This window comes from Lathamus discolor, chromosome 12 (assembly GCF_037157495.1).
Source record: "Lathamus discolor isolate bLatDis1 chromosome 12, bLatDis1.hap1, whole genome shotgun sequence".
Taxonomy (NCBI): Eukaryota; Metazoa; Chordata; class Aves; order Psittaciformes; family Psittacidae; genus Lathamus; species Lathamus discolor.
In genome coordinates, this window is record NC_088895.1 from 11,178,229 (window position 1) to 11,194,163 (window position 15,935).

A 15,935-nucleotide genomic window follows, 5' to 3' on the forward strand; every position below is an offset into this window, starting at 1 on the left:
CATGCAAAAATCCTGCGTAAATAAAAATAAGCAGTATCTATTCATACAATCTTTATTTTTTAATTTAAATGAGAGGTGAGCCAGCTGCTAAAACAACAAAGAAGATTGAGGAGCCAGGCAGCCTCCAGTTGTGCTAAGCAAAATGCAGTCCTTAACTAAAAGGAACTGTTACTAAAATTATAATAGCATTATTGGCTTAATTATTAGCACCACTAGCTATATTGCAATAGCGCATTTTCTCCAGCTACAGAGCGCATTTCTCCTGCATAGTACACCTTACAAAGAACTCCTCACAAGATCAGCACAATGTGAGAGCATCCTATGTGGTCTTTTCCCGAACACAGTATTTCTAACTTGATTAGAAGCGTTCTATCAGTGATAACCAGGCTGCAGAGAGGCCTTTAATTTGCACTTTAGAACACGAAACATGCTCATGCAGGAAAAACTCTTCCATCTTAATTCAGAATGTATGTTCCCATTAAATATGGCTGCACCTGCTCGTACTTAAACATTAGTGTTACATCTGTTACCCTAGTGAGCAGTATCTTCTTCCCAGAGATTGAAAACCTCTTATTTAGCATCAGACATCAATATGTAATGTCTAAGAAATGGACTTTAACCTGAGAATTAGGACAGCAAAGAACAGCAGGCTCCTACTCACAGGAACACACCGAAGCTACAGCTGTTGCTACTCACAAGCTTACAGCTACTGTCCTCCCCAGTGTGTGTGAACACATTGTATTATCTTCACACACTGTTTTAATTCACATGAAATATGAAAACATATCCAGTAAGTACTCTTCTGCATTGTCCATCACTTTCCAACAACACATTTCCTCATGTTATGGGATCTGAAACAGGTAGAGGACTCTTTTTGCCACTTACACATGAGATTCAATCCTTCAGTTTAGCATAACCAGCAACACATATGGAAGAATTGGTTTGGGCCCTGTTATGACTTTTTTACTTACTTATAAACTAATAAGGAATTATACCCTCACAAGAAGCCTACAAAACAGAATACTTCAATACTACGCACAATTATGTATTGTTTTGCCAATGTCCTTGGGGCAATTTTAAAATACACAAAACCCACTTCTACCATTGGAGGGCAGGTAGTAAGAAAAAGTACACTTGAATTCTAAATATTCAAACTTTGCAGAGTGTAAGTTTTCCTATTCTTTAATTTGGTTTCAGAGAGAGACCGCTGTTCCTCAACAAGCTAACAGAAATGTGTCAACTTTGAAAACGGAGACAAAGTTAAGCATTAGTCTTCACTGAGACAAACCTTCCTGACTTTGCTGGATGGTTCATACCAAATTAAGGATTTAGCTCTAATTCTATGTAAAAAGTAAGCCACCAACTGTGATCAGTAGATGTCCAGTTACCAGTTCCATAGAATACTCATATGCATGAAGTATGAGCTCTTGAGTATATTTTACATTTGCAGGTCACATTTGAGAGTTTAAACAATAATAATGCATGCCCTTCTGGTTTTGAAGACATGGGCTCCAGTTTTGGTTTATAACACGCAGAAAACAAACCAGTTTCATCACTTTGGGTTTGCATCATGTAAGAATTTACATATACTTAGGATAATTGGCCAAGTATTGCTCAAAGAATATGTGATTCCCATAGTCAGATGGATATGCAACATCAGCAGAACCACCAGGTAGGAGTGAAGCAGCTTCAAGGATATTGAAGTTTAGACTTGCACTACACTGACAGAACTAAAAAGCCTGTGTTATGGAGCACATGAAGCACAGAGATGAAGTAGTTCAGCTGGAAGGGCAAACCCAGCAATTCAGAACTAAATGGAACAACACCAGGCTGAGTAACTCCTTTCTATGCCTGGACTGTATACTGCACAAGCTGTTCACAAGACAAAAACTTATTTATACAGAAAGATCCACATGATGATCTTCTGACAGGAAATAATATTCCAGAAGATCTTGTGAGTTACTGAATGGATCTCAGGGTTTTAAACTGCTCATCTCTGCACTGAAAATTTGCTAATTGAAAAATTACTGCTCACTGGCTGTTCACTACCACAGTGCTGGAGAACACTATTCCCAAATGCACTGGTTGCAGAAGGTAGTACAAATCCATTTCTCAAGAACTGCCATTCGTAGTGCACCATATAACCTGAGGCCTCAGGGGCAGTAACTTCCAGTTGGCACCAGAACAATCAACCTGGGGCCAGAATTCCCAAGACTGCTCCTGGGTGAATGTGCCAGACCTTCTGAGTCAGGGCTCAGCTAGATGCAAAGTCTCCATCACTTCTGCTTCCATGGAGTGCTTATGAAGCAGTCCTTAGTGAAGTTATGAATAAGGTATTTTCCTTTCCCCTCCAGTGCTGAAGGACACACAGACTAATCCAGGTTCCTTCCCTCTAGAAGTATATTTCATGCAAATGTAAATATAGCAGCATAAGAGCCTTTTCTTCAGAATGTTTCTGTGAAACAGTACTTCACATTCATGTTTCCATAGCCCTGACTACTCACCCAAGGAAATTTCACCTCTTGTCCTTCAAAAAAAGCTACTTACCCACAATTCTGTCTCCCACTTTTACTCCCATCTTCCTCATGGCTGCAGCATACAAAGCTACAGCTTGTCTGAGTTCTTCAAAAGTAACTTTCACGATTTCTTCTTTGCCTTCCTCTGAGGAAAGACGATTAAAACAACCAGTCAGAAATCCTGCACTGCAACATAATTAGAGTCTAGTCCAAACAATTAATACTGGAAGAAAAAGAATATTAAGCTATTTCAGAAGAGTCCCCACAATTACTCTTTTTGCTTTTCAAGTTCCTCTTATGCTTTTCTTTTTAATGGATATCAAGTATTAAATTAGTAGTATTCATTCACTAGGCACAATGATAGGAACATGCATCTGTGGAAACGCAAACTATTCACCGGAGAAAGGTGTGTCCTCAAAGACCGTTCACTATAAATAGATTGCATTCACCACAGCTACTTTCTAATATGAGAAGAACAACCCCTTTTTCCCTTTTTGCTTAGTTTTCTCATTAGGTCTAGGAAGGAGCATCAAGGTGCTAACTTCAGGTTTTACTACAGGAAGTCACTGTTAACTAGAGAATCATTCACATGCAGTTACTAAAGTCTAACTTTCAATAAGCTTTTTTAAACATCTGTGCCTGCCAACATACCACAAAGCAAATAAACTAAACTGGACTCCATTCATCCCTGAAAAGATCTGCAGGGTGCTTTCATTTTTGTACTGAATGTCAGATGTTACATAAGCTGTTAATAAACCACTTGTGAAACAAAGTGAACAAATCTAAATGTTATGAAAGGCAAAGTTTGTCATCCTAAGGATCCCTTCCTGTAATTCCTTAATGTGACTCCTGCAAACTATTCGGATTGGCCTATTCCCAGTATCCAGCACTCCTTACGAAAACATACTAAGTATGTCGCAACGAAAATGTGCTGCATGCCCTGGTACAGCTGCCATCAGTCTCATTTCCTTAAACAGGGAACAGGATCTTTTTTATACTTTTGCCTTCCTAAACTTCCATCCCAGTAAATGTGGTCTTAACGAGAGAAAGAGAGCAGGTTGTGACGGCAAGCAACACAAGTCAATGTAATATGTAGCTCATGAACTGAGCAGGGACTGCTGACAGATTCTGTATTCCCATCAAACAGAAAATGGGATTGTGATATTTTTCTATGATTACAGCCCCCGGAAGAAGGGAGTCACAAGTAAGAGATGTAAGTGGGAGCCAGTGACAAGTGAAATTGTTTAGTAAAGTTACATTTACACTCCAGTGCTCTGTTAGATCCACACTGATCCCACAGAATATATTCCTAGTGAACATGCAAACCTGGCACGGGTTCCCAAAACACCACTGTGACCTAGCAGCAAGGGGTTAACAAAGAATACTCTGACTTAAGAGATCTTAAGAAGATTAAATACAGCAGAAGGTCATGAAAAGAAGTGCAGGTAGAAGTCTGTTCACCACAGCATGTTCAGTCCAGCACTCATATAGTATTCACTATGATTATGTGACACAAAGCAGTGAGTTTCTCGTACAGCCCATGTTCTCCTAACAAGAAGTAAGATCTACAGGAACAATGTAATCACATGTCAAACCAAATAATTCATTAGATTGATAATAATTCTTTCAATAATTTGAACCGAAAGCATTGAACTCCACTTTTTCTCAAGGTGCATGTTTAGCTTTTAACAATAATTCAATCACATCAATTCCACATACATTAAGAGTTGACTTACTAATCAGTGCTTGGCTGTTGCACAAGATGTACTTAACTACGTTGATTTTTTTCCATTAAATAAAACATAAGCAGCTTTTCTAAGGGTCTCAAATTTGAGAGTGATGAGTTCATCACTTTGAAGCCAGCTTTCCATTAAAAGCCTCATTCCTGTCAGACTTCACCAGATCAACTCTTATGACACCAAAACTGCATCACAGATTTTCCCATTCTCTCTGAACTGGTAGTTGATTACATATGTGTGCATATGTTTTTATGTATGTGTATGCTTTTATATCTATGTGATCAGAGAGGTTTCTCTCAGTACTCTTAAGGAGTAAAATGCAACTGATAAATATTTTTTCACCAGTCAACTTACAGAAGATAACTGTCTCCCATTGTTTTCAAACAGCTATCAGAACAACAGTAACACACATGTAACTCAGAAACTCACCTCCACACATCGGAAATCATAAACTAATACTTTTAATACCTAAAACTAAGCAATCTACAGTTCTGCATAATTTTTGCTGCTAATAAGCTGTGAGTCTTCACTGTTTGTTGTTAAGCTATTAAGCACAACCATGGCTTGGTCAGTCTTATGTTAAGGATTAGGTCCAGCAAAAGGGAAGCTGAAGACGCAGCTCCCTAAGGACTCACACACCTGCACAGAAGCTAATCCCATCTAACAGACCAGAACAATTTATTTAAGTTACCGAAGCCAGCAGACATAGGGAAGGGACTTTGTCTTAACATTGCCACCCTAATTATGAGTATTCCCGGATTCTGAGACTTCAAACTTCTCCACAGTAACAAAAATTTAAGACTGAGCTTTAGTGTTCCAGAAAGGTGAAATTCCAAGTCTCCCATGCATGTAACGGTCATTCCTTTCTGTAATGCCAAAACCAGAGTTAATTCCACCTACACCCCACGTAATACTTGTATTCCTAAATTTATCTTGGGCATAGGAAGAGCATGGGAAGTGCAGTATCAAGCAACAGTGTCAAAATACTTCCTGAAGGCAAGCATTAGACAAGTGTTCATGACAAATGTGAAGTAACAGCTCAAATACTGAGTGATGCTAAACACAGCATGAGCCCCACTGCCTTAATGCAGATAAACCCATTCTAAGAAAACTTCATTTAGTTTGTCAAGCACTTTTCAGCACTACCTATATTCCCAGAGCACGTTTTGCTGTTACTTGCAGAGCTGTAATTCTGCAGAATTACCGACTTTGTCTTCCTCTTTTGCTCCTACCCAAGCCAGTTTATCTCAAGGTTTCATATAAACAAGTGCTGTTTTATAAGGCCTGGTCCTGTGAACTATAAATACAAGCCATTAATTCTTTCTTACTTGCTGCATACAGTGCAATCTTGTCATTGTCCTTGTGCCTCAGAAGGTTTTCTGCATAGTTCAGACGGCTGCCTTTAAACCATTCTGGGACATCTACAATGCTTTTGGATGTATCAACCACCTGAAAAATAAGATACAGATATATTCCTGGAAAACTGTGATATCATTTTTCAAAGCACTGTACAGAAATCAGCTAACCAATTCCAAGCTCTTTATATACGCTATTAGGCAAGAATAATTTCTCCTAGCCTACAGATGGCAAACACAGATACTAGATCCTGTAATTACAGGCCTAGAATGATTAATTATTTGTCAATTCTCAGAAGCAAAGGCATCATTACAACACCACTAAAAACAGCCTCCCACTGACAATTCTACCCTCAGACCAGCCTTAACTACACAAGTGAAGCAAACCAGTATGACTACATCCAGACCACAAGATACACACAAAACCATGGAGCACGCTGGGGTTTTGGATCTGGGAATGTTCCAAACAGGGACTGAGCTATATGGTTTTGTAGGCCTTTACCAGGATACACTCCAGCCTCCCTCTTATAAAAATCAAAGCACAGGAAAGTGTGCATTTTTTCCCAACATGAATCACAAGACAGAGACCAACATCAGGAACTTGGACAATGGGAATTCCAAACAACTCTAGACTGAACAAGTGACCTGTACAGTAAAATGCAACTAAAAAGTTCAAGCTTTTTATTCCAATTGCCCATTTTTAGGATTAAGTTGCAGTAAATATGCAAGTACTCCACAGCTTCCTCCACAGTGCAGAAATATTACTACTAACCTCAACTAACAAATATCGTATCGCAAACTGCGAGAGTGGATATTTCTACCACCCTTGATTTGACGTTTCCTAAAAAGAGAGTCCAATAACTTAACAAGACCATATTAAATAATTCTCTATTTAGGGCTAGGATATGCAAGGAACTGATAAATGCAATTAAATCACAAAGATATGTGCAACAGAAAAGACTTCCCCTCATCTTGAACTAATTAAACTTCAAAAAAAGTAAATTACCCCTTGATTAAGTCACAATTAAGACTATACCTTCAATAAGTGATAGGTGAAAGCCCCTTCACATTAGGCACAAAGGAATTTGCAATTCCTTCAACAATGCCCCACTGCTTAGCAACTCAATTGCCCAGTAGCACATGTATTTGTAAATTCAAGCTTCATTGTAGAGTTGCGTTTCTGAAAGCTTCAGCTTACACCCTGAGGTTGTCTCATGGACTGCACATGCATTACAGAAACAGCATTCTTCCAGACCAAGTGAAAGGCTCTTCTGAAAGCCAGACAGAACTCAAAATAACTCCCATTCCAGAAAACCTAGTATTTTTGTGCTTTGAGATGTGCAGTGTGTGCATCACTGGAGGCAGTTTTAGAAATTAAGGCTTACATGGAAGTGCTCTACTATATTACTTTATTTAAAATTAACTTCCTAAAAATAGGACAAATGGGATTTACAACATTTACAGTTTATCAACTCTGGCTGCAGTATTTGTTATAATTTTTTATATATAATACATATATTACTGAAGTAATTAGGAGACACTCAAAACTGACTCAGGACTGTCTTCCTTAGCTTGAAGTGAGCAGAATGTTTTCAGCTTTTTCCAGGACAAGGTCTAATATACCCCAGCTTTTCACTGAAGGAGAACACCCATTTGAATAGCTCCACTAGCATAAAGTGCTGGACTTGTATACTTGATGCTCAATTATTTTCTACTCGGGTAGCACCTATGACTCCTGCTTAAGCCTGATCTCCTAGGTGGTGGCACTCTTGTCTCAGGAACATCCTGATGGCCCCCACAGATGCAAGTTCTCAGCAAGCAACACAAACTCAAGGTCTGCTAGTTATTTAATAGATCTCAGCTCTAGTAAGTCTATGAAAATGCAGAGCTTTGCAAACATTTCACTTCACACAGTCCAACAAATGCTCAGCAAGTCCAGAGGAACCAAGTGCAGTCTGCAGCACTGCTGACTGCAGTCCTAATTTACTGAGTAAGGGTTTACTCCTACTCACAGCAGCAAAGGCAGACAAGGGCAATTTGTGGGGTAGGTGAGCATGCCAAATATCAGCTGTGCTCCTGTTCTACAATTGCTCTTTTCAGCAGCTAATCAATGACTGCTTACCAAACCTCAGGAGCTACAAATAAGCATCATATTAGAGGTGCGGACAAAGGATATACCTACTGTATTTCCCCTCCTTCAAGTGGCTTGCTAGTTGTGCTATAACCATGCATTATCATGCCTCAGATTCTGTTTACCCTAAACAAAAACTATACCTTTGAGAATTAATCTCACCACTACCATGAGACAGATAACCTTTGCCTTACTGTGGTACATGTGATATTCTGTGTGACCTGAAGAGCAAAAGAGCATGCTTCATGAAAAGCTAAAGACTAGGTGTTGTAAGAATGCTCAAAACAGCTCCTCTGCAGGAGCAATGGTTGTTAGGTGCTTCTTGTAACATAAATAAGTTTAGACTACATTCCTCATTTAAAATCAACAGCTACTTAAATTTGACATAACAGTGCTAATACTACCATGCCAGTATAGTTCTGCACACTGCAAGTACCTTTATTCTTTTCAGAAGCGGCATGGATATCACTTATAGTGATGAACATGTCTACAAGTACTTAGAACCTTTACTGAGTTTCAATAAAACACTAGCTGTCTATTATATACACACACAAGATCTTATTGTTTCTTGGAATGACCTGTGAAAATAGAAACGGTTTCACTGGCTGTGAACAAAGGAGTCAGCTCCAGTTGATGAAAAATTTTATTTTCCTCAAAGCATTATGCTTACTTCCAACAAGCAGCAGGCATCGAATTTAAGACACTGCAAACTTTTCAACTCTTCAGCTACCACAGAACAGCTCAGTTACCGTGACCAGCCTTTCTTCTGACATGTAACAGAAACAGACCCATGGTAAGGACTACAACTCAGCTTTGAGGCTCAGGAAAGCTGGAGTCAAGCCTTGAAGCTGACACTGTGCTGACACAGAGAATGGAGAGGCAAACAGCAATAGCCATTAACAGTGAGTCAAGCATCTTCTGCAGTACGTGTCTGTCAGCTTGACTACCTCCCCGGCTTAAGATCTCACATTATAGAAAGACCACTGTAAAATAGGCATGCAAAGGCCTAGAAGCTCAAAGCAGTCTAGTTAAAGCCTTCCTAGACTTCCCGATCTTCTTGCTTCTCATCCTCAGTAAGCACCCCAGGCCACTATTGCCTGCCTCCATATCCATTCCCATCAGCCACTGGTAGTGTCGAGGGACAGAATTCCAGAAGAACCAGACCTGTAAGGCAAGAGAACATAAAGTATTGCTGTGCGGCTTGCTCAGAACAGATACACAGGAGAATAGCTCCTGAAATAGCTCCTCTGAATTACTTGCTCAGGACAATATGCATTCATGTGGAAATTTAAAAAAAAAAAAAAAAAATCTTGCTAGCAGCACAGAATATGTAGAGAAAATGTGACAGTAGCCAAAGAAAACCTGGCCAGGTTTTCAGCTACCATCTACAGGACAAAAGAAAAGATTACGTGTTTACAGCCTTTGGACGACATGCTCGTAGCAGTTATTACAGGCTAGTTCTTAAAGAGAGTAAGAACTGGCCCTTATATTCTTGATGAATTCACCCTCCTAAAGAGTGAATCACGTTAAGACACCTGAGCATGCAGTTTCACAGCAGGAGGAACCACCTGATCATACAGGGTAGTACGGGAATTTGCAAGACAAGAAAAAGCAAAAGAAACTTACCGCTCCCTCTGCAGAACTGCCAGTACTCTGAGTGTTCTTGGAACAGATGGCCTCCAGGGATTAAGACAGAAGTCCAGTCCTCTCTAAGTCCAGGAAAGTAATGAGTCCAACATCTTCCTCAGATGGAAAACCACAGGCTGATGTTGATATCCTACACAAAGACTGCACAAGGGCTGCAGTTTTGCCCTCCATTTGCAAGAGCTTCAACATCACCTTTATCTCAGAGCAACACATGAACTGGGATTCAACCTGTGATTGCATTTAACCACTACCACAACACGCTCAGAGGTATTTCAAGGCTACATCTGGTTGCAGAGACTTCCACAACCAGTTCTACAAAGCCAGAGTTTAACAGGTGTGCTTATCAGTGAAGTGACTCAGGGAGCAAACATGAACTTGACTGCATGCCAGCACTTACAAAATCAAGATATTCTACCAGCATAACCCTAAAGCAGAAGCCAGTATATTGACTCCTCACAAGCAGCCAGAACTGCCAAGGTATGCAAGAGCACACAACCACAGGGACAGGACAGCACAATTCTTTAGGACAACAGAACTTGAGGATTTCACTACCCTGACGTGCGCCAGCGACAGAACACCACCATCCACCACACAAAGAAATTCAGGACTATACACTTGGCAGATACCTCATATCACTTGCAAAGGTTCCAGGAACAGGTCTAAAGATTGATTGTAACACTGGTTTATTTCCCCTTTGTGTTGCAGTTGACTGTTTAAGAGAAACACTTACCTCGTCATACAGGCGAGAACATACAATGTTGCTGTACTTCCAGAATTCTGCCCAGAAGTCTGAGAAGGATTCCACTGACCACTGGTATAAGTCATCGTAGTTGGCTGGAAGTAATAAATACGTTAGCATTATGCAGATAATTACAGGAATTTAGACAAACTACAGTTAGCGATATACAGATAAATAGCATTTGTGGCTAAAACAACCAGTAAGCTAAAACTGATCACACAGAGTAGACCACTTCTGTTCAAGGCAAGTGACTACAGCATCAACAGAAATAAGTCTACTTGAACAACTGAACAGATGGCATCTTTTCACCCGTTAAAAGCCATTTGCTGCCACAGAGATAGAAACCTTTACTAATAGCTCTGTGCAACATCTACCACCATTAGTGAAACTGAGGATTAGAGAACAGGATAGAGACCAGCTTGCTGACACTTCCACTTCCTATCTTATCAATAGTATGATGCTTCCATACAGCAGAAGATAAACGAGCCTTCCTGACATCTGATGTATGGTTCTAGTCCAGGGCCAAAGACATGGTAACATGGAGAGTATATGCATTCATTTAACATCAACAGCACTGTTACAAAAGAAGCATGCATTATTCCTTAATGAGCTGCAGTCTGTCTGACCTCTTATCTTTTCATGCTAAAAGAGCATCAATGAAATGAAATAAGATGGTTACTAGCTAGATATTAAAACCACGATCTGGCATCTAAAACATGGGAGTGAGAAGTTTAAGCCTTACATGACTGTGAGACAGATAAGTAACCTGAGAAATGCACACCAAACCCTCACCATTCAAACTAAATACTGAATTTGTGTGTAAAACCACTTCAGGTATGAATAACTGAAGCCAATTCCTCAGCAGCAACTTAAAAGTAACATTCCCAAGTCACATCCATGCTGTCTGAAGCTGTGCCAACAGCCAATTTAGATATGAGTATCTGCCATTGGTGACAGTAGTAACAGTTTCCTGCTCTGCCAACTGTTTCCCATTTGATGCTTTCAGCTAAATCACTTGAAGTCATTTTCCCCAATTATCTTTGGTTTGTCATCCTGTTGTCATTGTAAGAAGAGGATGCAAAGACTTCTGAAGCAGTCAGCTGGACATCTTCCCGATTTATAAGAGAAAAGCATTCAAAACAATCTAGACACTGTTACTCACACTTGATCACAACAGCTGCTTCCCCACCCAGTCTGTCCCTTCCACATCTTAGCCCACTCAGTCTTTTCGATCACTGTTAGATTACTCAATATGTAGTACTGACATAGTAGAAGCAGAGGCAAAGACTTGACTCCATAGCTCAGCTTTTGCCTACGTGTTGCCTCAGTCCCAGCCTCCTACATGCCCTTTTTACACTCTACCACTCTTCCACAAAGTGCACATCAGTGGGTCTGTGGTGTGGGGATAAGACTTTATCAAAGGAATGTTCAAATTCCCACCTCCTCTTTCAAAAACCAGTTGTGCCACATTGTCCAAATCATTTGATAGAGGCAAAAAAACCCCTACAAGTCACCACTAATTTGGTCCCTTACAGTAGGAACAGTTTATTCCTTCTTGTCTATACAGTTTGACCCCAAATAAGCTTTAGCATGCAAGTCCTTAAGGGCACAAGCCTGTTATTCAGCAATTAAACATTGCGTCTTGTTACTACATCTTCAGCATTGTGCAGAACCATGACATTTTAAGGGTTACATTGCCCTTAGCTCTTCTCAGCAAGTCCACATCTTAATGTTACGTAAAGAACCCATTCTTTGTTGTTGAACAGCACACAGACCAATGATCATCAGTTCAAATGTAATTGAAGTTGACAAAGGTTTCTATATATGAACAGGAATCCACTTTTGAATGGAGACAGCCACTTCTAAATGGGGTGAAAAGAGTTCTAGTTGTTACAACCATAAACATGGGCAGCACATCTGAAACTGCATTCAATCTTGATCACATGAGTGCCAGTTAAATAACGTTTCTACTCAGGAGCTGACTAAAATCCTGTAGTAATTGCCTTCCTATGTACCAGGAGTTAGGTGCTATATATGTGTTCAAATGGGAAATCCCCCAGCAGCCGAAATAACAACCTGGCTTGCTTACATAGTAAGTTTCCAACTGAAGCTCCTAATTGTTTTCCAGACATGAACTACTAGAAGCACTAGATATATTGCTACCACTCCAGAATACCTCTGCTTATACCGCAGACACATTTATACTGGACTGACAAACTTGTCAGGCCACTTGCCAAAAATACTCCTTTCATTCCTCACTAGAGGAATGACTACAGGTAAGCCACCCAAGCCACCTGGTCCCCAAATACCTGAAGAGGCCAGCATGGAGCAAACAAATCAGAATTTGAGGGTTTGACACCCACATGCACTGAACTCTACCTGGCTCATGCCACAGATGAGCCCACACAGCCAATACCTGACTTGCTTCATAAACAAAGATAAACACAGCTTTAACTCAAGCCTCACACACATATGCTGTCAGAGCATCATATTATTGTTAAAGCTTAAACTAACCTCACAGTCATGATGGCAGCAATCCTTTCCTTCCACATCCCCTTAAAACACTAAGTCACTTTAGCTTTGCTACTCACACAGAAAATCCCTGCAAACAGGGCCCCAACACCACAGAGAAACAGACAGGAGCACACAGCATGTACCAGCACCAGTGCTGCCCAGGCTGACATCCAGCAGCAGCACCAATAACAGATAAGGTTGTTTGCATTTCCCAATAGCATGTACTTTTCACACTAAGCAAAATGCTGCACCAAAGGCCTCTACATCAGGGACAAGCAGAGCATCCAACTGGCAGCCTGGACCACTTTACCCCCTCCTAACCTAAGGGAGATGTGGGATGGTCAAGCACCCTGCGGGCACCTTGCCCACCTCCCTGGGGCAGGGGCAAACAGCCCTACACCAGACCCACGACAACACCATTCCCAAAGCAGCAGAACCCCCCTTTAAATCCCACAGCCAGAGCAGGGCCCAGGCAGAGCCCTAGGGCCTCCCCACCCGCCCAGCGCTCACCCAAGCGGAGCCCGCAGCTGCTGGCTACGGCGGCACGGAACCGGTCCATGTGGGTGTTGCGCTTCGTGTCAGGCTCCCACATCACTTGCGACTCCATGATCTCCGGCTCCCGAGACATGGCGGCGGCAGAGGAGCGGAGCTAAACCGCACGCACAGCCGTCCCTCCGGCCAGGACCCCGGCCCTCACCTCCCGGGCACCCCCGCCCTAACTACCCGGTCCCTCCCCCGGGCGGGAGCTTTAAGCGTCGCCGACCCCTCCCATGTCACCTCACGCCGTAACCTTCCGCGGAGAGAAAAGAGTGCGGGGCGCTGCGCCCCGGCCCCGCCCGATCACGGGTGGCGAGCCCGGCGGAGCGCGGGGTCTGCGCTCCCGCTGCCCCAGGAGAGCGGGGAATGAATGGGGGGCGGCCGCGGAGAGCCCCCCTGAGGCCGCCAGGGTCTCTCCCGTCTGGCAGCAGCGGGCTCCGGGCCTTTCCTGCCGAGTGACCGGACCCCCGGCCTGCTCCCTGACAGGAACCGTTTAACCGGGGTTAGGCCGCAGAGCCCGGCCGTGCGCCCGCCGGTGACAGCTCCGTCCCACCGGGGCGCTGCGGGCAGCCCAGCCCCGCTGCTTGGGCCCTGCCACCTCTACCGGTCACTGAGCGCGGTGCCCACACCATGGGGGGACCATCGCTTCGTGCCCTCAACATCTCTGCGAAACCACCGCCACTGGTTCCTCCTTCACACAGAGCTCCCCGCTGACCGTGTCTCTGACACAGTAACGAGGCAAGGAACTGGTTCTCCATAGCCGGGCTTCCCCCGTTACACACACTGCCTGCGTGCCTCGCGCCTCGGATTAAAATCTATTGCTTCTCTAAAAACGTGAGCTCTGGCAACCACCGAGCCCGGGCAGCAGTCACTGGTGACAGAGCACGAAGCACTCCGCAACAGCAGCCAAACCTAAGCGTGTGCATGCTGCTTACGCACTTGGGACTGTCAAGGTCGTGATTTCCCTTCTAATTCATAGAAGCCTCAAAAACCCCCATGAATTTGGAGGCAAATTATACAAGCATCGAGTGTAAATATAAAACAGGTGTAGTACATGGTAGTATAGTTGCTATGAATTTCATGTAGATCTTTGTGCTGCTGAAGTGCATCAAATTTGGAGGCTGTGGCAATATGATTTGAACAATTTCTATTTGCCCCAAGATAGACCTTGCATAGAAGCATGAAAAAAGGACTCTTCAGAGCCTGGAGGACATGGAGAGGCTGGAGGAGGAATCAGAGCACCTTATCTGCTTTTACACACCTTGGTAGCTGTGCCCAGAGGGGTCAGTGGAGGTATGAAACCAACGGCACAGGCACCCTGCCAAAGCCCCACGGGCAGCACGGGAGCATGGTGACCGTGCCCCAGCCCCACAGGCTGTGCTGCTACAGCCGGCTTGTGGTGGAGAGAAACTGTTTACAAACTCCATCTCTGCACACCCACAGGAAAGGTAACTTCTGGTTTTTGCCCACTGGGTTGTGAAGACACCTACCGCGATAACAGCGTTAACCAATGTGGATATATATATACTGGTTTGGCACACAGAGTATTGCTGCGCAGCTGCCAAGGCCAGGTTTTACCAGGGTCAGATGTCATGAGGGCATTGCCTCCTGCCCCACACCACAGCCCTCTGCTAGGGATGCCCAGGGCAGGCCTAGCCCCGCGGTTGCTGTGCAGCCTGTCCTGCTCGGCGGTGTCCACCTGAGCTTGAGCTCAGGTTTTCGACAGCTCCCTCACGGCGGCACCTGACACCCGGTGAACCTGCCCCGGCCAGCAGGCTCGACGCGAGAACTGGAATCAAACCTGCCACGTCCCATTTTTAGCCCACTTTGAGGGGTAAAAATGAGGCTGCCCAGAGGCAGCCGCACACCCCGCTTCCCCCCGCCCTCCTCCTCCGCCACCGCCCCTCAGGCGCTGCGGACGGATCCCGCGCGGCGCACGGCGGCCGCGACGCCTGCGCGCCTGATTGGCTGCCGTGCGCCTGGCCCCACATCAGCCCAGTGCCCGCGCTCCTCGCGGCGGAGCTGACGGTGAAAGAGCTGACACCGCCAAGAACCAATTGGCGCAAAGGTTTTGCAAACTCATTTCTCTTCCGGCCAATGAGAGGCCGGATCAGAAGGAGGTGTGCCCAATAGGAGGAGAGCTTTCATCCTGCCCGGCGGTCAGGGTGGGGTCCGTCTGTGATTCCCCTCAGCGCTGAGGCGAGGTGGGCCTGGCTGTCTGTGAGGTGCAGGTATTGCCTGAATTAACATATAAATCACCGCCAACGAGCATCTTTCCTTCTCCCAAAGCGAGCTGTGCATCTGAGAAGAAAATGTGCTACCAAATCACCTGAGAAGAGACCCAAAAACCCTTTCACTGAGCTGGAAAATGCATGGTTTAAAACGGACTGACCCACTTGTTCAAGAAGGAAGGGGCACGCTGGGAGTTTAACGAGAAAACTTGGGCTTTTAGGAAAGCCTGACAGAGCTTCAAATCTATTAACAGCAGTTGTACTATTGCAGCCTTAATTAGAGTGGGTTATGCCTCCATGTTCCTTGCTCACACTGTGGTTTTGCCTTATCCAGACCAGTTTTTCTTTCTTTCAAAAGTGGAAAAATTGGAAGAAAAATGAATAAAGATTAAGCAAGCCTTTAACGAGAAAACGGGCATTAAGAGGACTGCTGTGACTAGAAGAATAGTTTGGACACTAGATTAGGATAGCTGGAGGAAAACAGCCTGAATAAGATTAACTGGAATTGACCATTTTGAAACCTTTT

At 43.6% G+C, this 15,935-nt stretch overlaps 1 protein-coding gene across 1 annotated transcript in view; it reads right to left on the reverse strand.

Moving 5' to 3' along the window:
- The window catches only part of AACS (acetoacetyl-CoA synthetase), a 41,767-nt gene extending 28,418 nt beyond the window's left edge, over positions 1-13,349 (reverse strand). Inside the window, exons 1-4 of the mRNA XM_065692568.1 lie at positions 13,152-13,349; positions 10,119-10,222; positions 5,584-5,704; positions 2,548-2,661 (exon numbers count right to left, since the gene is read on the reverse strand). Coding sequence (XP_065548640.1) covers positions 2,548-2,661; positions 5,584-5,704; positions 10,119-10,222; positions 13,152-13,269 — 457 coding nt within the window. The 5' untranslated portion in view covers positions 13,270-13,349. The remainder of the gene's footprint in view (positions 1-2,547; positions 2,662-5,583; positions 5,705-10,118; positions 10,223-13,151) is intronic.
- Between the last annotated feature and the right edge of the window lie 2,586 nt (positions 13,350-15,935).